The following is a 16,596-nucleotide window of genomic DNA, read 5'->3' on the forward strand; positions in this document are numbered from 1 at the left end:
ACGAAATAATATTTGTTATTTATTTACCAATTGCTTTTCGGTGAAGGAAAACATCGTGAGGAAACCGGACTAATCCCAATAAGGCCTAGTTTTCCCTCTGTGTTGGAAGGTCAGATGGCAGTAGCTTTCGTAAAAACTAGTGCCTACGCCAATTCTTGGGATTAGTTGCCAAGCGGACCCCAGGCTCCCGAGCCGTGGCAAAATGCCGGGACAACGCGAGGAAGATGATGATAGCAATTGCGGCATTAGATTGATTAAACTTTGTTGCACTTAGGCCTACTTAAACAGCAAATTGATCGAAAATCATCATGCAAGGTCTATGGAGCCATTTTCATACACACAGGTTGACTGGTAGAGAATACCATTAGGCAATAAGTCTCCCATTCGTACACGTCCCCATACGTATTTTTGTGTTATGAGACTTATGAGCAATAAAGTTTAAATAAATAGATAGGTACCAACGCTCAAAAAACAAAACTCTTAAAAGCCGGTAACAAAAAGCTGGCATTGTTTTTTTAGAAATTGTACTAAAATGTTTAAAAGTTTAAGATTTCTAAGACTCCATAAGCTATAAACTCAAACAATAGCTGGCGTCAATGATAATTTAGACTGTGTGATCAGCTGATGATGATCACTCTACCTACCGTCTTGCGACCAATGATTTCTAGAATAGGTCTGAATTGACTAATTTTTATTAATTAGAGGAGAGACCTTTATTAATTAGAGTAGGTACTCTAGAAATCATTCATCAATTAGGTAATTGTGACGATTACCAAACGATCATTCTACGAAAAGTATAATATCTACATATCGATGCTCTGCCTACCGACGTAATGAAATTCTGCCACAGGATCCGTCTGCGAATCCTCTACGAAATGAAATCAATAGGGCACCGTATTTATCTGATGTATATTCAGCCTTTATACATCCCACTGCTGGGCACAGGCCTCCTCTCACTCGCGAGAGGGCTTTGGCTAAACAAGGTATTGAAATTGCTTGGAAAAGAATAATTTAATGTAATTGTATAGAAAGAAAAAGTCCTAGCAGCAGAGCAATAGTCAGTTAAACTCTTTTGGCTCAATTTTTTTATGACAACATGAAATAATGAATTATGATTTGTTTTTTTAGAAACAACGCACACTTAACTAAAATATTAACCACACAAAAATTATTCTCATAGATGAGAGAGGTAGATATTGGTTTCAAAGACATTTTCCGTATACATATCTTATAGTTTCAAATTTCCTACATTTTCCTAACGCTGACCCACTGGATTACACTGCGTTTATCTGTATAGTGTATGGGTATCACTACTAGCGACATCTCGTGTGAAAAGAAGGAACATACAACACTGTACAGACTCCACAGTTCACACTGCAAATCCAGGTACAGATGGCGCTTTTTGTATACCGCCCATTCAAACGATTCATTAATTGTATCAGATGTGTAAAGTCTAACAAAAATGGTGACCCTAATTAATCTACCCTAAATGATCGTTAACGGGTCTAACGCGATTAAATTTCATTAATTTTTTTTTTTTGAGGCTGACAAAAAGAGTGTATGAAGGAAAAGTGGAAGTGGGAGTTGGAAGGGGTAGACCTCGGCGGACTTTCTCTGATCAGATCGGGGAAATCCTGAAGAAAGGCCAGGTGAAGAGCACCCTAAACCGGCGAGCGTGTATGAGGAATGTTATGAATGTGAAGGAAGCGAAAGAGGTATGTCAGGATCGTAGCAAGTGGAAATCCGTGGTCTCTGCCTACCCCTCCGGGAAATAGGCGTGATTATATGTATGTATGTATGTACATATTTTACCTTTTTTCCGACGTTTCAGCCAGGTTGCACTAGATGTGCCACATTAATTATGTGTACAAAACGCGAGAATTTAAAGTGATAATGGTGATCCTAGTTTGACTGGGCTATATGGTTTGTGGTAATGGTAACTCTATTTTCAAACGTGAACTTATGACAACCAGATAGACCACATTATGTACGGACCCTTACACTCCTTACAGCGCCATATACTATTGCTGTCAAATTCCTCATTGTATTAAACATGGTACACGAGTAGTTAATCTTATACCTTTAAACGAGCAATTCTTGTATAAATATTTATTTATTCATAATATATATTTCGGGGCTCGGAAACGGCTCTAACGATTTCGTTGTTTACTATATGGGGGCTTCCGGGGGAGAAAAATCGATTTAGCTAGGTCTTATCTCTGGGAAAACGCGGATTTTTAAGTTTTTATATATATTCCGAGCAACGCTCCGTCTTCCATATATTTGGGTGTTATATCACAGAATAAATAATAGTACTGCCGTACAGAAAGGAAACTTCCTACAAATCCGAATTTTGACAGCGGTTCAGGGGCGAATCTTGCTGTCCCTTTCTAATATATGACACTATCCCTTTCGGCTATTTAGGGTTGTCAAAATTCAAGCCATTATCTTATCTGTGGTCGTGCACGCAAAGGGACGTCAATTTGTGTCAACCCTAATAATTACTTGGAGCAATGCTGAGCCGAGCGGAGCCGAGTTAGGCACCCCTGGTTATATGATTGTACTGACCTTACTGAAGTACCCGACGACATGGCAGCCCTCCTCGTCGGCGCACGTCATGACGTAGAACAGGAACGGTTCCACGTCGTAGTATAGCGTCTTGTGGTCGAGGAAGAACTTGGCCAGCAGACACAGCTGCTGGCAGTACTGCTTGTGCTTCCGACCGTCCACCTGCCACACGCTCAGTTTGTCCTTTCTGTACACCTGTCGGGTAAATCAAACAGCTATAAAGTAACAGCCCTATTCGAACTTTAAGATACGTCAAATATTACGTCTAGATATGATATGGATTAGGTATGTACGGTCAGTCAAGAAAGTGGGCTACCACTTTTCGACTCTATCAATCAGATGATAAAGTCGAAAAGTGGTAGACTACTTTATTGGCTGACTGTACCTACCATACATACATATCTATGTCAGTATCAAAAATGACGTTTTGTTTGAAGAAACGTCACTTTTGACACTGACATATCTAATCCATATCGTATCTAGTAATATTTGACGTATCTTAAGAGGGCGTAGAGGAGGGTACATTTTCAGATTCTGTCAAATTACCCCATTTCACACACAAACGCAGCTCACGCACACTACCTCAATTTACTGGGACAGGTCAGTGACCCCTAATGTTTTTTAAAGTTGCTGTTTCGAGTTTAGTGTTAACTACTAACCTTCTTTGAGGAATTCAAACTGTCACAGCTTTCCTTTGTGAGAAGACAGAGAAAAAACACTTTTTTATATATAGCTTTCCTTGTTTGTTCATGTCATGTCATAGGTATGTGACGTATTAGGTAATTAATTATTTTCGTTGTTGACTTTTGTATTAAGATAGGTTCAAAACGGCGACGCTCTTAACTGTCCATCGGTGGACCTTATGCCTTTTGTAATAAGGTTTACGGACTGTCAGTTAACAGTGTGGCAATGGTAGGTATGCGGTTTGTAGACAGACCGAATTAAACCTAGGTTTTTTATTATTAAAGATATAAGAAATCATCTATTTTACCTACTCGAAAAAAGTGGACTATATCTAAAATTATCCCTTTATTACTTATAGGTCTTGTAACATATTTTTTTACAACTAAAGACGCTTATTATATTTCACTTATAACTTAATATTTAAAGCTCTGTTAATAATAAAGCTTTAAAAACATCTAATAAAATTCAGGTAAGTACTACACTTATACTTTTGTAAGTCAGTAAGTGATGCTTACTTAAAACTTATTGGGAAATCAAATAACTCATAATTACCTATATTAAAATATATAAATTTACTATTTCATCTCATTTCATCCCAATCCGCATTGGGCTAGCGTGGGGACTATAGCCCAAGCCCTCTCGCGCATGAGACGAGGCCTGTGCTCAGCAGTGGGACGTATATAGGCCGAATTGATGATGATGATTTCATCTCATACGTTCAATAAGGCCCAGGACCGGGCCTTGTCACCCGCACTGACAGAGGGCCTTTTTAGCCCTACATAATATTAAAGAACTGTGTCCCGTTTAGTATGGGTTCTGGTCCATGACGCGTCCTGAAGTAACTTAATACAGTGTGTAATCGTTAAGTGTAGCCAGGCTATAATTCCGTAAATATAACAGATATCAGAAAACTTCAAATTGATATCAAAAGTGCATTACCCAATGAGTAAAATTACATTTATAACTTTTTTTAAATAAAAGTAGAAATATCTCAAACATTAACTTCAAACCCTCCCATACATTTAGTACGACGACTCACCCCTCAAAGAACGTCGGTGTCGTAAGAGACAAAACTGCTTGAGATTCATTATTTGCGATAGTAAACTGTAATAAAATAATAAAACTACCGTTTATTAAATAATACATCCAACATTTCTTTTTAAAGGAAGTACATTTTTTGTTTACAGTAGTTTCTCGAAATGACGCCCTTCTTGTGCGATACATTGACCCCCCTTAAATATTTCTAAATGAACTTTGCGGTATAGTTAAAAAATCAATGTTGGATTTATTATTTCATAAACGGTAGTTTTATTATTTTATTACAGTTTATTATCGCAAATAATGAATCTTAAGCAGTTTTATCTCTTACGACACCAACGTTCTTTGAGGGGTGAGTCGTCGTACTAAATGTATGGGAGGGTTTAAAATTAATGTTTGGGATATTTCTGCTTTTATGAAAAAAATATATTAATGTATTTTACTCATTGGATTACGCGCTCTCTATATCAATTCGAAATTTTCTGATATCTGTTATATTTACGGAATTATAGCCTGACTACACTTAACGATTACACCCTGTATATCATTAGATAGTTCATAGCCTATATCGATAGAATATATCGTTCTTATGAGCGTATTTGGTGGATACCTTATTAGTAAAAAAGTCTACTGCTTTATAATAGGGTGCCACTGGTGGCAGAAACTCATTTCATTTGTAAAATTATCACCTGTAATTTATCTGTAAAATATAAAAACATTGTATTCACACTTTTCAAATGCCAGATGATTATTTTATTTAATTTTATTTCAATATTTAATGTTTGACTTGCCACGTGCGGTGCCACAATTATTATTCAGAAAAAATATATGAGTGCCTATTTTAAAGTGATACTTTTTAGAATGGAGAATAAATGAGCAAAATTTAACAATTTTTTTATTTAGTACAAATCACCACACTGTGATTGTAAAAAAATACATATAATATTCATTTATTGTGCAAAAATCAGTTTATTTTCATGAATCGTTATACATACCTATAACGATTATTTAAAAACTGAATTCCTCGTCCCTAGATTATACAAAAATTATATATAACTTGCCCTAGTTGCTAAGAGCATGAAGAAATATAGCATAGATTGGACCGGGGAGCCGACCATTTCCCCTCTTCCCTTATTTTTGGTATACGGTACGATCTCGTTGCTACCGGGCCTTATCAGCCCATTATTTGGTAATAACGGTATGCAAGGCATCTAACACAACTAATAAAACCTCCATGAACAGAAATGGGTGACATATTTTATAAGATTTGACAGTATCCAAGAAGAATCTTCAGATTCAGAATCATTAAACGGCAATTAAGCCACTAGTATTGGGTTGCCTATAATCATTTTTCTGTGAATGTACTCGTAAACCTCTATCCGTTAGTATGCGATTCATTAATGGACGCACCATGGCCCAAATCGGGACACAGTTCTTTAACACGTAATGTTAATAATCAGTGAACATTATTAATTACGCTCAAATGCTTAAGTTTCAGTACAGGTAAAAGTACATATGAGCTGTACTTTTAATTGTTAGTACAATCGGCATCAAATAGATAGTGACGGCCAAAGTGACCAAATATAGTTATAGGATCTAAATGTGAACGAATAAGGTCAGGTGAGGCATATAAGGCCCACCTTTATATTAACTGAAATAGTTTTATTAATAATCAGGCTATTATGACCAAACCAATTCAATATATATTTCTCATTTGTTCATGTTTCTTACACTGTTACTGTTACCGACACAAACACCAGAGAGGAGGAGATCAAAATACGCATCCAAAACGCCCTGCGGTGCAGTGCAGCCCTCCACAAAGTGTTGGTGTCCGGGCTTCTCAGCAAACATACAAAGTTACGGATATATAAAACCGTTATACGGCCTATCCTAATGTATGGCTGTGAGGCCTGGTCCCTAACACTAAAAGAAGAAGGTCAGCTCCTGGTAGCAGAGAGAAAAGTTTATCGCAAGATCCTGGGACCTATTCAGAGAGATGTCGGCACCTGGAGGAACTGGAAAAATGTCGAGATCGAGGAGTTAGTGGCCGAACCCAATATTATCGGCGAAACGAAAGCGCACAGACTTCGCTGGTTCGGTCACCTACTCTGAATGGGAGAGGATCGGGCTGTCAAGAAGGCGTTCTTGGGACGACCGACTGGTAGCCGTCCGGTGGGTCGGCCCAGGTATCGCTGTGAAGACAGTGTGGCGGCGGATCTACTTCAGCTTCGCGTCAGTAACTGGCAGGAAGTTGCGCAGGATCGGGACAGGTGGCACGCTCTCGTTTCGGAGGCCAAGACTCTCTTTGGATCGCTGAGCCAAAATAGTTAGTTCATGTTTCTTAATATACCAAAATAGTTATAAAAATATTCCGGCGCTTTTGAAAAATCCATTTTATAAAAAAAACATACCATGTTGGTTCGGAACCGGGCCTTGTTACTGGCACTGACAGTGGGCCTTCTTACAATTAGTCATAGTACAAGTTCAAGAATAACAGAAAATACTACCGGGCCTTATTAGCTTTTATCATGAATTCATTTCATCTTAAATTTAAAATGGTCTATAGTAAAATACGGCCTACATGAGTCATGGAAAAAAATTGTATTTTATTTAGTACCTATATGTTGTTCAAAATCTTCAGTAAGCTAACTTATAAGAGTCTATCTATTATAATTAATCTAGATTGACAGTTTACTTAGCAAATTGTACTTTTACCTTTAGGTTTTATGTCGGAAATATTTCACCCAATTTGTACTGAAACATAAGCATTTGAGCGTAATTAATGATGTTTACTGATTGTTAATCTTAAATATACCTATTATGTAGGGCACTTAAATTATTTTAGCGGACCAAGCGGATGTGTATGTTTGTGGACCACTTTTTTATTTAAATAATTAAATTGTAATTCATTCAAAAAAAGTTATTACAATTAGGGATTTAGATACCTCACCTACCTTATTACAAAGCATTACAAAAATGTCCAAAGGCCAAAGCCACGCCGATAAGACATAAGACCTCATAAACGACTTCATAAATATAAACGTTCACTGAAAAAACCCAAATTCATTTCTGATAATTTTATTTCGTTACTGAGTTATCGTTTTGCACCGAATATCAATGAAATAAAAGCACGTTGTTGTTTGATAGATACATTTATATAAACATCGTCACATGAAACCAATATAGGCACTCGTAAACCAGACCACTGCGATGCTACTGGCTTTAAATATCGTTCTTTCAACTGATGATATAGCCACAAAAACCCGCTGAAACTGCAGGTCGAGTCTTGATTTCAATTTCTTGATGATATATCATTGCATTAACTTTCAAAGCACATGATAGCTCTTAGAATAGCAACAAAACTGGTTGAAACTAAGAATTTTATTGCTGAAATTATGTGAACAACATTGCTTCGTATTCATAAATAAAATTTTAATAGTTTATATTGTTTAGGCTAAAATGTAAAGAATTTTGTTGATAAATTGTTTATCTAGTATATTGACATTATGTCATATATGTTTTTAAAATGACGTAATATGAATACCAGCACAATGAAAATTTATTCCAATAAGAAATAACAATTCTTCAAACTTTTTTCATTTTAAGTGAATTAGGAAGAAGCTAATTACACTGATTTGGTTGTATTAATATATTTTATTAAATAATTTGTCATATTTTTAAGTATTAAGACTTGTGAATAAAAATAAATCTAAATTTTAATGACTCTAGATCTCCGTGTGACGTTATTTATTTACCCTATTTATTTTAAACACAGTTTTTCACTGGTATCATCATTCGTATACGGACATGAATTTCTGTCAATATACAGGGTGTAATTTTTTACGTGATACAAAATATGTTTTTCTAACTCCATAAACAACTAGCAATTGAATGCTCCTACTCTCGTTGAAATCAGACAATTTTATTTTTTATTTTTATATTTTTTTTCGTGATATTTTTTGTACTTTTAAAGGATATTATGATATTAAAACAGCTTTAAAATGTAAAGTGAACTAAATTTCTTTTCAAAGTAGCGTAAATCACAAGTCATTAAACATTTTTTGTGATTTATGCTACTTTGAAAAGTAATTTAGTTCACTTTACATTCTAAATATCTTATAAAGCTGTTTTAATATCATAATATCCTTTAAAAGTACAAAAAATATCACGAAAAAAAATATAAAAATAAAAAATAAAATTGTCTGATTTCAACGAGAGTAGGAGCATTCAATTGCTAGTTGTTTATGGAGTTAGAAAAACATATTTTGTATCACGTAAAAAATTACACCCTGTATATGCCAAATCGAACTGTCAACTTGGGAGAAAGAAGTACGCGTCCGCTTCCAACGGCCCACAGCGGGCATCTGAGGAGAAGGAGAATTTGACAGATATGGCGGATGTATGGAAATTATACGAAAGTTTACGTTTACGATTGAATTTCTCTGTAGCCTTTAAGAGGAAAAATAGGAAAAGCCTGATTCGTTGTAGTCCAGTTATCTGGCTTTCGAAATCACTCGATTTTATAGCATGAGCATCGATTTTTTTATACAAATTTTACTAAACGCTGACACTCGTTCATCACGTTTTAGGTACAACTTTGCATAAGTGTATTTATTATATTGTAAAAGATTTCAGATTTTCAAGGGTGATTCGTTGTAAACACACTCTTTGGGATAATAATGACATTTATTATAATTTTTTTTATCAAGAGATGTGAACGCTAGCGACTAAACGGTGACTGCCTTTTTCGCTGATTTTGCTCGATGCAGTCTTAAAGCTCGTATCGGGCCGTATCATCTCATTACATTTCGCGCTGTGCCTAAGTTTATAAATTGTATGGAGATGACAGCTGCCAACAAACCCAAGCGATGACGCATACGAATAGCCGCGTATAGGCACCGGACCACATACTGGCAGCGGCAAAGTTTAAGTAGCATTAAAGCAGAGTTGTTACCTCGTCTCCAGGCGGGTGGCGCCACACGCACTTGGCGCGGTGCCGCTCGGCGCCGGTGGCGCTCTTGTGGTGGTTCAGGCAGAACTCGCACACGAACAGGCGGGGCACGCGGGCCGCGTCGTTCGGGTACGGCGACTGGTACCACACCTCCATCATGTAGTTGTTACCTCGTCTCCAGGCGGGTGGCGCCACACGCACTTGGCGCGGTGCCGCTCGGCGCCGGTGGCGCTCTTGTGGTGGTTCAGGCAGAACTCGCACACGAACAGGCGGGGCACGCGGGCCGCGTCGTTCGGGTACGGCGACTGGTACCACACCTCCATCATGTAGTTGTTACCTCGTCTCCAGGCGGGTGGCGCCACACGCACTTGGCGCGGTGCCGCTCGGCGCCGGTGGCGCTCTTGTGGTGGTTCAGGCAGAACTCGCACACGAACAGGCGGGGCACGCGGGCCGCGTCGTTCGGGTACGGCGACTGGTACCACACCTCCATCATGTAGTTGTTACCTCGTCTCCAGGCGGGTGGCGCCACACGCACTTGGCGCGGTGCCGCTCGGCGCCGGTGGCGCTCTTGTGGTGGTTCAGGCAGAACTCGCACACGAACAGGCGGGGCACGCGGGCCGCGTCGTTCGGGTACGGCGACTGGTACCACACCTCCATCATGTAGTTGTTACCTCGTCTCCATGCGGGTGGCGCCACACGCACTTGGCGCGGTGCCGCTCGGCGCCGGTGGCGCTCTTGTGGTGGTTCAGGCAGAACTCGCACACGAACAGGCGGGGCACGCGGGCCGCGTCGTTCGGGTACGGCGACTGGTACCACACCTCCATCATGTAGTTGTTACCTCGTCTCCAGGCGGGTGGCGCCACACGCACTTGGCGCGGTGCCGCTCGGCGCCGGTGGCGCTCTTGTGGTGGTTGAGGCAGAACTCGCACACGAACAGGCGGGGCACGCGCGCCGCGTCGTTCGGGTACGGCGACTGGTACCACACCTCCATCATGTACTTGCCCATCACAACGAACCTAATGATACAAGATATGTAGATAGAGAGTTACATGTTAATATTTTAATTTCCTTTTTATTGTGGGACTTACAGTAAGCAGAAGAAGTTGCTGAACGGCGGCGGCGGCTGAAGTTGTTGCGACTATATTGTTAAGAGAATAAGAGCGTGTCAAGGTAATTTTGAACACCTCGCTCGCTTAGCAACTTCTGCTGCTGACACCACATTACACTCCAATGCGTTGCGTACAATGCGTTGGACCAGCAATCCAAAGATGTGGGTTCGCGTCCCACGTTAGCCAGAGTTGATCATCGTTATTAGTGTTCCGAACAAAACTTTGCTCACGGAACACTTATGGGATCACTTCGATCTTGTTTTCATTGTGACTGACAACTGCATGTACAATTTATCGATAGGGAGTCTGATTATATTATGTATAACTTTATGCGATCGGAAGTAGTGAATGAAATGCCCAAATCTAAACTCTGCTGTTGCATATTGTTCTCGGCTTTGACTTACTCTTGTCGTTAGTGTCAACGCATAGACTAGGAATCCTCTAGACGGAATTTCGAGCAATTATTTTATGCAACCGATGATGCCAAAAATGCGGGGGTGCGCGGGACGAGGTGAGCGAAGTCCCGTGCCGTGATTGGTCCGTTCAAACGACGAACGAGTTCACGGACGTCACACAGACACTTTCGACTCGAACATGGAGTAAAATTACCGTATGCGTGGCAGAGGGGGTAGCGCGACTATGCTAAGTCTGGAGGATGTTTGGTCTGTGTGTCAACGCCAATCTCCAATCTGTATTGGTTCTACACAATTCTTCTTTTATGGTCACTTCTTGAAATCTACCAACATTCACTAAAGAAAAGTTGCGGCTAAAGGGTGACAAGTTTAAAAGTTTCACCTTATGGTTGTATAAAGCATCGCTGCCACAATGTCTTCTAATTTTAAGTTATATTTCGTAATATGTACCTATGCCATTTCTAAGCGTCTCGTCATCAGTTACGGTTTCAACATCTTTAAGCCTCTGTTGGCTGATAACAATAATAAATAGTAGAGTTGTCCTCTGTAGTAATGATAATTACCTAGTTCCCTTATCAGTGGGGATGTCTCCTAGCTCCTCCTCTATTTTAATAGCAGCAAGCGCTTGAGCCTCCCGGAACAGCCGCAAGTCGTAATCCGGCGCAAACCCCTCCAATATTGGCTCTCGTTCTTCGTTCATGTCATCCCCGCCGGAAGCCGCAAGCTTCTCGCGTAGCTCTTGGCTGCCCTTCCATTTGGAGCGCATATCCTGCAAAAATAGCCTTTTAGTAAGGATTTTTATGGATAGGTATTGCTTTCGTTTTCAAAATCACACACCACGCACGCTAAGTCCCAAGGGTCTGTAATTGTCAGCCGTAAAACGACTTCGAAACTTGGGAATTTAGAATTTTATTTTGATTGTCATTTCGGAGTAGATACGATTTCGCGTTCGAGGTAGGTCGTTTGTCACCTATCCATAGAATAAAATTAAATACAATTTTAGTCCCAATGGAACATCGAAATGAGGGAAGTTGTTAGAATCCAAAACACACAAATTATACTTAGGTACCTTTCAGCGTAAATATGTAGGTACTTATAAAGCATAGGTATGAAAGCTTAAGGGGTCATCCATTTATTACGTCACACGAAATTCTAGGTTTTTTGACCCCTCCCCCCCTCCTTGTCACACTTGGTCACATTTGGCAAACCCCTCCCCCCTAGTGTGACGTCACAATTTTTCTACGAAATCGCCAAATCGGATTAAGTAAGTAGGGACCTAAGTATTATTAATATTTTATCAAAATATTTTTGACGATATAAATATTAGTAATTTTGTATCCCAAAACTGCTTAGGAAAGAAAATTAAACGAATAAAAACGATTATCGTTTTAAAAACTTGTTATTTAAAAGTACAACAATAAAATAATTTAAATAAATTTTCGGTTGCTGATGAAGTTAAAAGTGACGTCACAAAGTTTGTGTCTCCCCCCTCCCCCATGTCACATTTTCTTGACTCCCTCCCTCCCCCTAAACGTGTGATGTAATTAATGGATGACCCCTATTATAAAACCAAGGCAGAAGATAGCCTTCAATAGGCTGGCACAAAAAGCGCCAAGTACTATCGTTTGTACTAAAAAGTACTACGTGCCACTTCAAAACCAAACCTGCATGTCATCCACCCTCGAGAGGAACAAACTAGAACCCGAGTAAATGATGTATGCAGCAAGATTGAACATGATCTTCCCCTCACTCGCGGGGACTCACCTTGACCTTGAGCTGGTACGCCCGCTGCTCTATAGTGGGCATGGCGCGCGGGCGCTGCTGCATGTTGGCGAGCGCGCGGCGGCGCGCGGCGGCGGCGGCGGCGCGCTCCTCGGCCGCGGCCACGCACCACGCGCCAGTCACGTTGTGGTACAGCGGGCACGCGTCCCAAGTGAAGTGCCTGCTCGCTTTGCCGCCTGGGGTAAATCGTTACCAATTTTTTCATTAGGGTTCATGAAAGACTTAACTTAGTGTAGGTTACAAAACACAAGAAAGTAGGTATAATCACAAGGAGCCACTTTCAAAACAAGAAAAATTAAAAAATGTGTATTGTAGTTTTGATGTCAAGTACCTACTCGCGTACTTCTCGCTGGGTTGTGTTAGTTATATAGGTAACTAACGTTCAAGCTGATCCGTGTTTACTTACCGAGGTGTCCGGTAGAGTCGCAGCCGCGCACGGGGCAGCGCCGCTCGCTCGGCTGCGGCGGCGCGAGCTCGGCGATGGGAGACCGAGAAATGGGAGGACGGCCTTTCTTCTTTATCTCCTTACTGGAAAATACAAAATTATGCGTTCACCGTCATAGTTTGTTCCTAGACCACGCCCCTGACAGTGAATTTGTTAATAAATGGATCAAAAGAACTAGCGAACAAATTTACAATACTCAAAACATATCTCATCTTGGAATTGATAAATTTTATGCAAAATTGAATATTATCACAAGATAAACATAGTTCGGCGTTCAGCCCATCTCTAAGAAAAAGCTATATTTGATCTTCGTGGCGCGTTTCATTTAGGAAGTAGCTTACGAAGGTAGGTATGTCAGTTTACCGAAAGTCAAATCCATTGTTACCTTTTATCGTTTGCTTTTTCATCAACATCAGAGTCGGTGTCCGTGGTTCTGGGCCTCGTGGCCGTGGCCATGCGCGACACGCGAGCTGACAGGGAGCGTGTCAGCTTCCGAGGCATGTTGGTCGCCTGAGACTCACCCGAGTCGCTTTTACCTTTCTCTACCTAAAACAGGATAATCATTGCCATGACAGCATGTCCAACACACCATTTGAATTTAATCATACATTATTATATGGATCAATCATCAAGCAATGGCAATGCCTAACACAAATACACAATACATAATGCATAGGCATTCGGTAGTCATATAACAAAACAAAAAAAATATTTCAAATTAAGAGAGAGCTCATATAATAACTTACTTTATTAGCTGAAGAAGGCGGTTTTGTCTTTCCAGTTTTAATTGGCTCCTTTTTCGGAGTTGGTTCACTGTCACTTTCAGAAGAAACAGTTTCTGCTGAAGATTGACTTGAGGAACATGAGGAGGCGCTTTTATTATCCACAACTTTTTTCGAGGGGGGCCCACTGGGTCTACTTCCACTTCTACGTTTTATATTGTCTTTGGAATTTGAATCATCATTTTCTGCAGCAGTCAATGGTGATGGAGGAGATGTGTCCTTGTCCTCACTAGATTTCCTAGTACCTCTTTTATTTTTTGGTGAACCTTTAGGACTCTTTGATGATTTGCTCTCTGATTCAGATTCCGAGCTGTTGTCAGGAGAGAATATACTCTTCTTTTTTTGGTCATTTTTTGTTTGCTGTTTAGTCATGGTCTTAGGTATTGGTTTAGGTGTTTTAGCTCCTGCTGCCGCTCGAGGCGGTTTCCCCTTAGCCAGGACACTAGCTGCTGATTTAGGTTTGGTAGAAGAACGTCTGCGGGGTGGTGCAGGTTTCGGTGGCTCTGGCTTGGGCACATCATCATCACTAGACGATGATACTTTTTTATTTGTTGTTTGTCTAGGTTTTGAGTCATCTTTCTTTTTCGGTGGTTCTTCATCAGGCTTAGCAGGTGATTTAGGGGCAGGTTGTGCTACTGCAGGTGTGTCAGAGGTAGAAGATTCAGAGTCGGAGCTGCTTGACCCAGACCCAGAGCTGGTGGAAGAGCTCCCGCTGCTGCTTGAGTCTGAGGAGGACCCAGAACTACTGTCTGTGCTACTGTTGCTCACCTTAAAATTATTCTTGTTGTAAATAATTTAGAATAGTTGAAATGCATAAATATGGTTATAGAGTAAATGGCTGGTATTTAACAGATAACCAGATTATATTACAGTAAAATGTAATATCAAAAACAAAACCTTTTTATTGGCAAAAATAGCAAATGGTCACCAAAATTAAAACTTTATTTAAATGAAAAATTGATAACCAAATTTTATCTAATTTTGCTATCCTAATAAAGCAAATTATAACATTTAACTAATCATTGCTAACCCAAAAATAGTAAATTATAACCAAAATTAACCACATATTTCGAATTATTTTGTACTCAAAATGTAGAACTCTGTTGTGTTTTAGGTAGGTAACAACTTGGAATTATTAGATAGCCCAATTAGAAATGAAATATTAACAAAGAACAAAATAACAGCGTTCTCGTTCCCGTACAAAAAATTGTGGTATCCCATACCTGGGGCAAAAAATATGGTATATTTTATGTTTTATATGGTAAAGAATAATGCAAAAAATATGGTATATTTTTGCACCAGCAATCTTATTATGTTAACGACACTGAAATTTACTAATGGATAATACTAAATTTACTGTAAATAAGAAAACAGGGAGCAGGAAGAGGGAAATAAAACTATATAGGTACTGATCATGCATGAATGTATATACACAGTGACATAGTTAATGTATAAAAGTGCCTGCATTATTTGTATTTGCATTGAGTTGATTCAGTCTTAGTCTTTAACTGTAGCACGTTTATTGCATTAGGAAGAGCTAAAGCTCAGGGCATAAGATATTATGGACTGTAGTAATATATTTCAAGATAAATCAAACATTTTACTATACATTCGACAAAACAATAAATAGGTAACAAAACTGCTCTACTCACATCAAGATTTGTCATGTTTTTAGAATTAATAAGTCGTCTAACACTAGACACAGTGAGAAAATGAGCCGTGAATGGCTTAACACTGTCTTTCAATAAGCATACTTTTAAATAGCCATTGCGAAACTAAATTCATAAAAACAGACGCCTATATCGCCAGCAGTATTCCTAAAAATACTATAACAAGAAAGGCATGAAATGTAACAATAATTGTACCAATTGTACGTAGCACACCAAGCTGTCGATGTCAGTGTCACTGTCAAATTACTTTTTTTTACAATTATGGCCTGGATGCGAGTCTTTTAAGCTACTTGCTTTATATGGCTAAGGGTATATGGCTGGTCAATAGTGAGTATTATATTCTTTGCTGGTCAAGCAAATCTTGTCAGTAGAAAAAGGTGCGAAATTCAAATTTTCTATGAGACGATAACCCTTCGCGCCTACATGTTTATACATTTTTTACATTTGCCGCCTTTTTCTACTGATATGATTTGTTTGACCATCTATATAGATTATAGAGTCTGGCTAGCCAAAAATTGTTGACGGATATTTCGTTGTTGCAGTTGCATAGCCCCCTCCAGACTATGCGCGTGAATCGCGGGCGAAGCCGCGAACGCGAGTGTGGAGTCGATTTCGCTGTCTGCGAAAATCGACGCCACACTCGCGTTCGCGGCTTCGCGCCGCGATTCGCGCACGAGTGTGGAGGAGGCTCATCACCAATTGTCTATGATTTAAAAAAAGCTAAAAGTCAGTTTCATTCAAATTGTTTGCGGTTTATAAGGGGTTTAATTTAAATAATATTAATAATTTCTATACTGAGTGAGGTTTGCAAACTATTATTTGAGCTCGTAAATGATTAGGACAATGTGCGAAGTCGACGTGTAGCGTTATATAACGAAAAACTGCAATGTTTACAACTCCTAACCAAATCTAAACAAATTAGGAGGTTGGTGCTGTATAAATATTTTGATATTATTAAGTATTAGTTCTAACATTTGCCTATTACTTTGATTAAGTACGTGAATTTATGAATGCCTGAATCTCATAATCAGGACAAGTGTATAAAGAAACGGATAAACTAAGGCCAAGCACGCACTACGATTTTTTGTCGCGCGATAATTTTGTCGCAGAAATGCAACGTATGTGTTTATATGTCAGTGCGCGCATATGCGACA

At 39.5% G+C, this 16,596-nt stretch overlaps 1 protein-coding gene across 1 annotated transcript in view; it reads right to left on the reverse strand.

Moving 5' to 3' along the window:
• Positions 1-15,637, reverse strand: part of LOC134665516 (histone acetyltransferase KAT7) — a 34,791-nt gene extending 19,154 nt beyond the window's left edge. The window contains exons 1-8 of the mRNA XM_063522493.1: positions 15,425-15,637; positions 13,737-14,540; positions 13,376-13,536; positions 12,952-13,073; positions 12,528-12,721; positions 11,327-11,532; positions 10,080-10,257; positions 2,569-2,763 (exon numbers count right to left, since the gene is read on the reverse strand). Of these exons, the coding sequence (XP_063378563.1) occupies positions 2,569-2,763; positions 10,080-10,257; positions 11,327-11,532; positions 12,528-12,721; positions 12,952-13,073; positions 13,376-13,536; positions 13,737-14,540; positions 15,425-15,439 (1,875 nt within the window). The 5' untranslated portion in view covers positions 15,440-15,637. The remainder of the gene's footprint in view (positions 1-2,568; positions 2,764-10,079; positions 10,258-11,326; positions 11,533-12,527; positions 12,722-12,951; positions 13,074-13,375; positions 13,537-13,736; positions 14,541-15,424) is intronic.
• Between the last annotated feature and the right edge of the window lie 959 nt (positions 15,638-16,596).

The sequence above is a fragment of the Cydia fagiglandana genome, chromosome 1, assembly GCF_963556715.1.
Source record: "Cydia fagiglandana chromosome 1, ilCydFagi1.1, whole genome shotgun sequence".
NCBI classification, from domain to species: Eukaryota; Metazoa; Arthropoda; class Insecta; order Lepidoptera; family Tortricidae; genus Cydia; species Cydia fagiglandana.